This window comes from Magnolia sinica, chromosome 8 (assembly GCF_029962835.1).
Source record: "Magnolia sinica isolate HGM2019 chromosome 8, MsV1, whole genome shotgun sequence".
NCBI lineage: Eukaryota > Viridiplantae > Streptophyta > Magnoliopsida > Magnoliales > Magnoliaceae > Magnolia > Magnolia sinica.
Window position 1 is genome coordinate 44,031,898 of NC_080580.1, and position 11,048 is coordinate 44,042,945.

The window sequence follows — 11,048 nt, forward strand, 5'->3', positions numbered from 1 at the left end:
GAAAAACTAGGATGAGGTTTTTTCCAACCCCAATACATGTTTCCAATATTTGGGCCCACATGCTAATGGAACCAGATTTTCTGTTTGGGGAAACATATACAAGGTCGAACTAACCTCATGGATGGATTAGATATATCTTAAGTGCCATGCAGGCACATGTGTGGTGAGTACCCGACCTTTAATGAACAAGAGTGCTCTTAAGCAAATCTCTTAGTTGATTTTCATCAGGTTCTGCCTGTTTCCATCTCATTTCTCAAAATCAGGACAAATAGGTCATTTGCCCTCATTGGTAGGTTCGGAGGCATGTTTCTGACGGGAATTAATTTTTTTCGGAAAACCGGCAATTGTGAGGATTTTTGGGGTGAAAATCCCTTTTTTATTTTAAAGAAAATTTTCTATACTTTAGGTATTTGAATTGTTATTTTTACTTCTTTTAATACATATTACACAGATATTTGATTTATTGTTGGATAAGGATATGGATTCGGATATCATTCACTGAAGTCAGATAAAAGTTGGATAATGATACCGCAAGTCAACGTCAGACATTGACACAGGATATTGCAATAGCCCTACTTCCAATAGGTTGGCCCCGCCACAATGATCACCTAGTCCAAAAATCAGCCCCATCGCCACACCATAGAAAACAATGTCTAGCCAATGATAAATAGAAAAATACAAGTGTGGTCCACTCGATGAGCGGGTGTGTGTGTGTGTGCGCGCGCGCGCGTGCGTCAAAACCAGCAAGAAATCAGCAGCAAAGTAGCAAAGTAGGTTGCAGTCGAGGGTGTGAAAAAGATGGAAGAGGGTGTGGAAATATTGGGGGGAGAAAGGGAAGAGGATAGGGCGTAGGAGATATAGGGTGGGAAAGAGGAATGAGGATAGGGCTTGGAAATATAGGGTGGGAAGGAGCCAAGGAGGGAACAGTCGCCTCACGAAACAAGTTCACCACTCTGTAAAAAATACTTTTCTTTCTTCTTTTTTTATGAGAAGTGGATTTGGGGGGAACAAAATTAATTCCTCCTGCCTTTGGACTATGGTTTTCATCAAAACACATCAACTCAATTATTAGTGGCATCCAATCAAGGCCAAGATATAATTTATTTTTTAATCCAGAGAATTAGATGAAATCTATCTGTAACATAAAAGTTGAAAAGAAAAACTCACCAGGCGAAGTAAATCGAGAGCGAATGGATGACCGATGTTTTTGATACCCACTGTGTGATGAGCGGCCACTTGGTTCAACCCGTTTTTGTGGTTTTGCCCGGTACTTTCTTAGAGAAAGCAACCGCATATCTTCCTTCCACAAGTGGTGAAATGCCCTGAACTTCAGAGTAAGAACCCGTTCTTTGAATCTTTGAAAATGCTTATGCATGGCAAGCTTTTCCTTAATTTGCATGTTGTTTTGCCTGCATGACACACTGTTCACTGCTTGGCAAATATCGAATTCAGGTTGACTGGTTGGTAGAACTTTATCAAATACTTCTGATGCTTTTCTTGCAGAATCCTTGTTGGAAGCCAAAATGAATGCGGAAAAAGTACTATCAACCTCCCTATACAAGCTTTCCCCAGAGCAAAAGTCAGGACCTTTACTGCTCTCACATAGGCAGGTCCCATCTTTGTCACCATTTAAAGCTGCTGAGCTTCTCCTGTGAAATTGCATGAAATCCTGCTCTCCCAGGGCTGTTGATGTTGGTGCTTCCACATCTGCAGAATGCTCATCTGCTTTCACCATATCGGGTGCAGAAATTTCAGTCACCAGTGAAAGCACTTCTGCACATTTAGATGTAACAGTTCCTGGACTATCAATATTCTCGTCCTTAATATCAGCGCAGACATCTAAGGGGTCATTACACAAAAGAGGCTCCACCACAAAATTTGAAGCCGAATCTGCTTGTTCTTTACAAAACTTTACTGCAATATCAGCTTGAATAGATTTGGATGGAACTGGACAAGAAACATTGACTTCAGATACCTTATCCAGAGACTTCAATTCATTTTCAAACAAATCAATTTCAGATTGAGTCTTCACCAGTGCCTCTGAAAAATCAGTCTTTAATAAACGCAACTTATTCAAAGCAGTAGACTGCATAAAATTCGAGTCTCCAAAGGTCACATCCTCAGGTTGTAGCAACTGGACAAGCAGAGAACTTATTTTCTTCAGTGGATTAAGCTCCGTATTCTCCAGGTTAATAGAGAATTCCTCAGGGAAATTTCGAAAGTCATGATCTGGTGAATCACTGGAATGACTAACATCGATATCATTATTTGCCACCTTGATATAAGGCTTTTCCTCCAGACCTTTTGTAAAATATCAACAATCAGAATGTTCAGAAATGTTAGCAGCCAATTTAAGGTAACCTGTAAAAACATGAGCATATTATCCATAGCTCCAATCTTACATTGAGATATTAGAAAATCAAAGAGCTATAACACCACATATATATAGAGTACGGGAAGGGTCTTTCTAACTTGTCTAATTATATCTTTGGGAAAGTCGTGTCAAGAAAATAGAAGAAATTCAAAGCCAAAACTCTTGTATACATGTCCTACGACATTGATTTCTCATAGGAAGGTGGGATGACATCTTTCACGAATAATAATATTGTAATAGTTTAAAAAAAGTGCCATCAACCAAGCGTCCTTTTCAGATAAAATACATGATATAACTCATCTCATCAGGACTCAGAAATTGATAGTGTAATGGATGAACAGGATTAGTGTGACTACAGCCAAAGTTGGGATAACACTTATATGATGACAATGATAACTCATCACATCAAGATGCAAAGCAGCTGCTTGAGGTGAAGGAACTTGGAAGATATGCCTCATAAACAAAACAATGTCAACACTAAATAATCAAGACCTGTAGAGATGATACATATTGCCGGGAAAAAAAAAAAAGCAGTTGCAGAAAAGTGAATAGGAAACCAAAGTTCAACCTTTGATCAGGATGCCAAAGACTTTATTTTGAACTAACATGGCAAACTACCACATTTAGAAATCTGTGCAGAACACTGAAAGGATGGGACAGTTCGACAACTAAAATAATTTGGATTTTCGCCACAAGCACCCAAGATAGAGGCCACAAATCAAATACGGATGCGCCCCACAGGAGTATGGCAAAGATTACACAAACGACATATGTACACTTGCAAGCAACACAAGGCAGAGACCATAGAGTAACACATCCAATATAGGTGTGATCCATATAATATAGGAAAACAAGACACTGCAGAACATTTCCTCAAGCTAGTCAAGAAAACATGAATAATGCCATGCAATTTTGTGTAATGGCCTTATTTGGGTATTCATTTCATAACCAAGAAACCTTTTTTCAAGGCAACTGGAAATTTGGTTGGAGAGAGAGAAGAAGAAGAAGAAGAAGAAGGTAGAAGAAGGATGATGAGAAATCATCCAGCTAATACAGTAAGAACTCTGCCCAACTACCCTGAAAATCCTAAAAAGAGCACCCCATAAAAGCATTATCTGCTCTAGCCCATTCCATAACCAAATGCTTAGCCTTGTGGAAGAATTGATATGAAGACAGCTATATCATTGAACATCCTGCTATCGCGTTCTAAGCAAACCGACCACAGTATTGCCAAATGAATCAGCCGCCAAATAAGTCATTTACTTCTTCCCTTTCTGGCTAAGCGCCACATGGAGAACAAGTCCCCAATATGTCCAGTCATAACCTGGTTGACTCCTAGTAAAGCGAGGACTGAGGAAGCTTGCCCACAGTTTCTAGATGGAAGTGCTAAGTAGGAAGAGACAATCCACATTTTCCTCATCATGTAAGCACATAACACAACCAGATGATCCACATAATTAAGAAACCGGGAAACATATTAAGAATATAACAAGTGATGTTTGCTTAGAAACCAAATCAATCGATGAAAAGTTCAATGGAGCAGCAGATCAGAGCATCCTGCAAGCATGATGGCGCTTTGGTCCTGTCACCTTCCATTTTGAATGTGTAGAATGGTGTTATACGGGTGTTCGATTTAATAATCAAGTAATAGAAGAAACACATATATTAAGTGGTGTTTGCTTAGAAAATGAAAAAATCAACTTGATATTTGATGAAGCAGCAGACCAGGCATCCTAATAAGCATTCCAGTGCTATGGTTCTATCATCTCCTATGTCCAATGTATAGTTGGCAGTGTAGTTACGGCACTAGGTGCATGCCAGGAGCAAGTACCTCTAGAACACCCAAAACAAATAGGCACGCCCTCAAGAATCTTGGCACAACGTTTTAATTTATTCCATACCATAAATATTATATATATATAGATAGATATTTAACAGTTAGACGCCACTCCCAGAAACTTAAATCTATTTAACACTCCAATGAATCATCAAAACTCTTTAATGTCCAATTTCACAAATCTAGAAAACCTATTTTCCTAAAATCCCCAATTCCAGTTAGCCCAAAATCCCATATCCCCAATTGTCCCTAAATTCCTCAAATTATAAACCCTAATTCGCAATTTCCCCAAATTCAAACCCAAAATCCTAATTTACTCAACTTCCCAAATTCCCAACCCAAAATCGTAATTTTTCCAAAATGCTTATGGTCCATTTGAGTAGGGGATCCCACAAAATCAGGATTACACCATGCCCTGTGTAGGATTCGCCCTTGGTTCGGCGAATCTTATGCAGAGGGCATCCTCTACCCAAACAGAAACTTAGATTTTCCAAACCATAACATCCAATTTTTCAAAATCCTCAAATCCTCTAACCTAAACTTTTCCAAATCCCCAATTCACCTTCGATCCTTTTTTTTTTTTTGAAGGGTTAATTCACCTTCAATCTTTTGTGTGGTATAAATAGAAACTCAAGCTGCTTTCAGGAAGTTTAATCCCATGCTTACACACTGATAGAAGAAAGACATCAAGGTCTCGTGTGTTTGCGAATAATCGAAGAAATTTAGGAGTTGAGGTCTGTATCATAAATCCAATAAGTGAAAAACAGAAGTGTCCAAACTGCTCTCAGGAAGTTCAATGCCTCTTTTACACACTAATATAAGAAAGATAAAAGGCTCATGTGTTTATGAATAATCTACGAAATTTGGGAGCAAAGGCAGGTCTCATATATCAAACAAGTAGAAAAATAAGCATCTAGAGATGGTTTATAAGCAAGAGAGACGCCTAAGTAGGAGATTCCTGCAACTAAGATCCATTGTGTAAATGAAAATCTGATCAAAGATAAGAATATCCAAGTTCTATTTACCTCAATAGAGGTTCTAATGACTGGCCATGCACAAATAGGAAGGGGTGGCTTCTAGTGCAAGTATTGAACAGCCATTAATTCAAGATACCACACTTTACTCTCAATATTTAGTTCTTCTGACAGAATATGGTTCGTTCTTCTTACACGATATGGTTCTTTGCAGAACAAGTACTGAATAATCCTTATTTGGGTCATTGATTAGCAATATAATATTTCCTTATCCAATATTTGGGTCATCACACATAAGTTAAGGCAAAACATAAAATGGACCCCAATAGTGGAGAAGTTCCCAATCTACATTGGAGTTTGCGAATAAGTACATATCCACCCAACACAAGATATCCTTGATCAAAACAAATATGCCCAATTTTGATAGCGAGCAAGCTCAATCACAAGCAATTCTTGTATCGGTACCCATGTTTGGAACATTCAAGGGCCGACACTTCATCTAAACAAAAGAACATTGTGAATGTTATTAATGGTATAAAGAGAAACGTTCTTCACATTTTTCATAAAAATGAATCAGTAAGTTGCCAGCCTTTAACAAAGGTTAGTGCTTGAGGGATTTTCCAACATTCGCAAGAAGGTTCAGGAAGCTTTGGCAACCTGAAACTTGAGGAGTCATTAGGAAGCATGGATTTCAAAACCTGCATTTTTTCAATTGTGTTTTTGGCAACCTGGATTTTGAAAAATCCTGGAATTCAGGAATTGCGTTTGGCAGCCTAGATTTTCACCTTGAGGATTTCCCGAATTTGTGTATATTTACAGGATGGATGAACACGATTAGGTAAATTGTCTCCAACATTTTAACATGACATACACATAACATTTTACAAAATCATTATACTAAGCCCATTGTAAGATACCCTTGGCCCAAAAATAAGGCAATTCCAAACATCCAATGGCCCACCAATTTCAAAACCAAATGCATTGGTGGCCCAAAAATTCCATATTTCTTTTTGGGTGGTGGTCAATTTTTTTCTATGGTGTGGTCCACATGATGCATAAGATTGATTTTTATAGCATCATATCATCATGGTATGAATACAAGTGAAAATATCCAACGGCGAGAATGAGTGTGACTACTTTAAAAAGAAAAGAGGGTAGTTACTTAAGACAGAAAATCCAAGATTTTCAAATCACTTTATCGAACTCATCTCAAGATGCCATGAAATGAACTCAACTCATCAAAATTCCTAATAAATGTAATTGGAAGTTCCTTTTACCTAAGAAAACTGAGTCCTGCAAGTCCCATGTCATGATGATGCCACAAGAAATCAAAAAGTCAGTTTCTGAACTCATCTGATCAAAACAGGTACTACTCACCCAATTACATACATTCACAGTGGATACATGTTTCATTCTCCAACAAAACAAAGTTGACTTAGTACCAATCATGTCAATAAGCCCACAATAATCTGTGTAATTATTTTCTGATCTCCATTGCTTCTTTGGGACTAATTTAAGTCTCTTTGAGGACTGCTATACGTCTTTTGGTTACATAAGCTAAGCTCCTCGATCACTTTAAATTATCAAAAAGCAACATTCAACTATCAAACCTAAACCTTGAATGACAGTAATGCACGGAGAAGCACATTTCCTTTTGTTTGAATTTATCAAGTTCCATCCACGTGCCCCTCATTGTCCGCTCAAATGCCTCTCCTCCATGCAGGTGTCTTCGGCCATCACAGATCCCTTTGAAGGAGTCACATTTTTTCTGGTACAGTGATGGTTGAACCTTATAGTTTACCTTCTGCTCCCAAGAGAGAGTGGTACCATGACCAACATTTTGAGTCTTTCACCTACCCCAATCTCCTCATTCCATGGGACCATATTGAAGAGCAGACAGATGGGGTGTGACATTATAATATTCAGGTGTTGGGACTATCAACATCTAAAAGCGAAATTCATGATAATAGAAGCTGATGTGTCCATGAGAATAAAGGTTTATATGTAACACAGATTAGTAAATTAAAAAGAGTCGAGAGGTTCAGATAGAGAAAGAGGCAAGAAATTCAAGGTGCCTCATGAATTAGGTGAATATCTTATCTAAAACTATGAAAACGTTCCTAGGGTTGTAGAGTAGCATACATCCAATCAGGGGATTGCTACGGAAAGAAGTATCAACATTTCAAAGCAAAATTATAGAAAAAGGTATGCTTAAGAGAGAAAACAAGTTCAGATCAGAGAGAGAAAGAGCAGAAGCAACAGCAGCCGAAAGAAATCCAGGTATCTCATTAACTGGTAAAATCATCATCCTATACAAATTATGAAAAGGCCCCTAGTGTTGCAGGAATTGCATACATCTAGTCAAGCAAGCTTGGTCATTATCAATTCCTCCTAATGTACCATCTGACAGTGAGACTTACAATTGCAAAATTTAAAATTAAAAATAAAAAAATAAAAAAATAAAAAACTTAAATTGGTGATTGTGTTCATGTCATTGTGCAAAACTTCAAATGGGCAGGTCTTCCAAATTCAAAACGTGATATGATATTGTAAGGATGAAAAAGATGGATAGTGACTCATACTTCCTTATGTCATCTTTTCTGGTTGTCACGCCGAAGGGACTTGATCCCAGGCCTACCCTCTTGCAGGGTTATACGTAAATGAAATCAACTATCAAACTCAAGGCAGGAATGATTGCCATAAAATAGTCTTAAGAAATTATAGGCATTCATGGCCAGTCTAATATGCAGAGTAAATGCTATAGGCCTGTTTGGTAGACACCCAAGAACGATTTCGTCTCATTTTAGTCAATCATAATTATACATTAGAGATCCTATTTCCTTATAAAAAAGAAATATGACCTATAGCACTAACTAAAATGAGATTAACTCATTTTTAGGCATCTCCAAACAGACCCTAAGGTTTCTACTCAGATAAGGAAAATCAAACTGCAAGAGAAACAAAATCGAGAACCCACATGATAGAAAAGTTTGCTTACAAAAATTTGATGTTTTCTATGTTTTCATTTTTCTTGCTTCGGACTTCATACATTTTGCCAGGTTCAGATTCTTATTTCCAAAACCCATCAATACAAGGTAACATTATGCCATGCCAGAGACCATGCTAATCTTTGGTTTGTTGTTTCAAACTATGGTTACAACGTAACGACAAATCAACCAAAATCTTGCAATAATCCTGTTCCACAAAGTACGATGAACAGGAAATAGACCAAAACAAGGGCTTTTAATGTTAATATTGCCTGATGGGAAGTGCATTATCAAATACTGAGATCCGCATAAAATTGTATAGCAACACCTAGGACATGGAATCAAATATTGGGGGGATCCGCATTAAATTGTATAGAAACAACCAGGACATATAATGAGCAAATGAAATAGAATGGATAGACCTGATAGAAACCGGGTACAAACTCAAATGTGTGAAATATTAGCTAACAAAGCCAGCAGTGAATCCAAGGCACCATACAAGAGGCAGAGCAACAGCATTGCATTCTACTTCCCACAATCGCATATAAAAAAAGAAGGAAAAGGATATAAAATGATTTTTTTAAGCATCATCACAACTGACCTGGTGATGAACTGCAGGCAACAGAACATGGAGTTGCAGGCGACATGCATTCCGAAAGACCGGTAACTCTTGGGCTTCTATCAGGCAAGCTCGAAACGCCACAAATATTAACAGCTTGTGTAATATTGGAGCCTAGAAGTGATCCAATCTTTCTAGTAACCTCCTCAGGTCCTTCAACCTTCTCTTTCTCATACTTTGCCAGACCTTGGCCCCATCCAAGGCGCTGCTTCTTCCGTGAACAGGTTTCTTCCAATGGCACAGCAGACATCACACCCATACCACCGTCCCCAGAAGGGGACCGAACTGGAGTTGCCTTCCCAGGCGGTAACTCAAGCCGTCCATCTTCCGAATCGGCCTTTATACTCTTCGAGCTTGTTGAGTGGCTGAAACCGGAACCACGAGATGACAAGCTACTAGAACGCGTCCACTTCAGAGGCTTCCAAGCGAGATCTTTATCATAAATATGGCCTGTGCCCAGGGGATCGACACTACTCATCTTATCATGGTGATCTTTGGAGTGGAGTGGATCCCATGCCAAGTTTTCAGTGTCAGAATGGGGGTGAGATGCATATGCTAGCAGATCATCGACTGACCTCTGAGAGCTTACTACACTGTGCTGTCGGCTGCCAAATGAGTTCATTGCAGAGGCATCACCAGCCTCCCATGAATGGCGATGGCGGTGATGCCCTTTCCAGTCCTTCTGGCAGCTGGAAGATCCTTTGTTCTCCCCTCTATTGTTCCTACCATATCTTCCTTCTGGGTGAGATGCAGAAGGCCTGCAGCTCTCTTCGTCGACCATCCGGTCACTCGATCGGGTCGGAGTTCGTCCATGACCAGACTCTTCTGGAAAGAGCGTCTGGTAACTTCCTTGCTTACTAGGACCTTCAGAAGAAATTATTTCAACACAGAGAAAAAGGGGGACATCAATCCAAGCACCATCCCATATATACCTGAGGAATTAGATGATCTTCAGCCTGAGGACATGTATGATGTCCGCGGTGTCCAGACACACTTTGATCTGGTGGGCCCCACCGGAAATTCCTGAGATTGCAATATTCTGTCCATACAACATCTGGCCTTCTTTCCATGTCAAATGTGGAGTGTCCTTGATTTCCATTCTCGACCATCTATTTTCAGGCAACCGTGGGCTAGGATTTTCCCCTCATGGAGCTTTCTCCAGCATGGTCCATCAACAGAGGGAGGCTGATATATGGGCCCCACTTTTACAATCCCAGAGCCAAATGATCATATAATTCCCCTCCAGAGCATATTAGATGTTAAGAATTGAAAATAATAATAATAATAATTTCTACAAGCAAGAAGGAAAGCATGATAGAAGAAGAGAATCTCGGATCTAAAGACCTAAAGAAAAGATAAATCATGGAAATTTTCCAAAGAGAGAAAGAAAGACATCAAAGAAGATGAAAAAATAGAAACGATCAAGGGCCGGCACCTGAAGGCTTGCCATCAGCCGAGCCCCCACGAACGAAATCGTGGGATCCGCGGTAGGGGGATTCCCTCCATCTGGCAGCAGAACCTACGGCAGCATCCGACGACAGCCTCTCGTGCAGCTGCTGCTCCTGCTGCTTCTTCTCCTTGAAGAAATCCTTCCTACTCTCCCAAGGCAATGGTTCGGGAGGCATGAAATAACAGTCAAGGGCATCAGCGTAGCGCAAGAGAAAAAGGAATGGTCGAGATGAATCCGATCGCTTCCACGTCTAGGGCCTCAAATCTGTCTTCTTCTTCTTTTTTTCTAGGGTTATTTTCTTCTCCCTTCCTCGAACCAGATCCCAGAAGATAAGATGGTGAGAAGGAGAGAGACAAAGAAGAAGAAGAATAGGAAAAGGGATATCTTCTGACCTAAAAAGAGGAGGTTTTGATGTGCCCTAGAGTTGTGGGTGAGAAACTGCCATGGATCCGGCACACGAGAGAAGGGTGAAATCTCGGCCGTCCGTACTTTGTGATGTTCGTCTCTCTCTCTCTCTTGAGAAAAAGCAAAGCGAGGTGAGAAAGCGGAAAACGTGAGACGATAAAAAGAGACATCCCAGCCTGGATTTCAAGAGGGTATCCAGGGCGCCATAAACCAGATTTCAATCTCATCTCGCGTCCGCTTAAATTTTATATATATATATATATATATATATATATATATCCCTCTTTGCTCTTTTTCCTTTTGGTTGCCCCTTTATCCTCCTTTCCAATACCCATTCTTTCCATTATTACCCTTGCTAATACCGACAATTTATGGGATGCTTTTTTTTTCTTTTTCTTTTTT

General features: G+C 39.5%; 1 protein-coding gene across 2 annotated transcripts in view; it reads right to left on the minus strand.

Annotated features, from left to right (window-relative positions):
- LOC131253275 (uncharacterized) overlaps window positions 1-10,839 on the minus strand; it is a 46,879-nt gene extending 36,040 nt beyond the window's left edge. The window contains exons 1-3 of one of the 2 annotated variants that reach the window (XM_058254228.1): window positions 10,227-10,839; window positions 8,774-9,655; window positions 1,168-2,301 (exon numbers count right to left, since the gene is read on the minus strand). In XM_058254228.1, coding sequence (XP_058110211.1) covers window positions 1,168-2,301; window positions 8,774-9,655; window positions 10,227-10,416 — 2,206 coding nt within the window. In that variant the 5' untranslated portion in view covers window positions 10,417-10,839. The remainder of the gene's footprint in view (window positions 1-1,167; window positions 2,302-8,773; window positions 9,656-10,226) is intronic. The other variant, XM_058254227.1, reaches the window with a different exon arrangement.
- Between the last annotated feature and the right edge of the window lie 209 nt (window positions 10,840-11,048).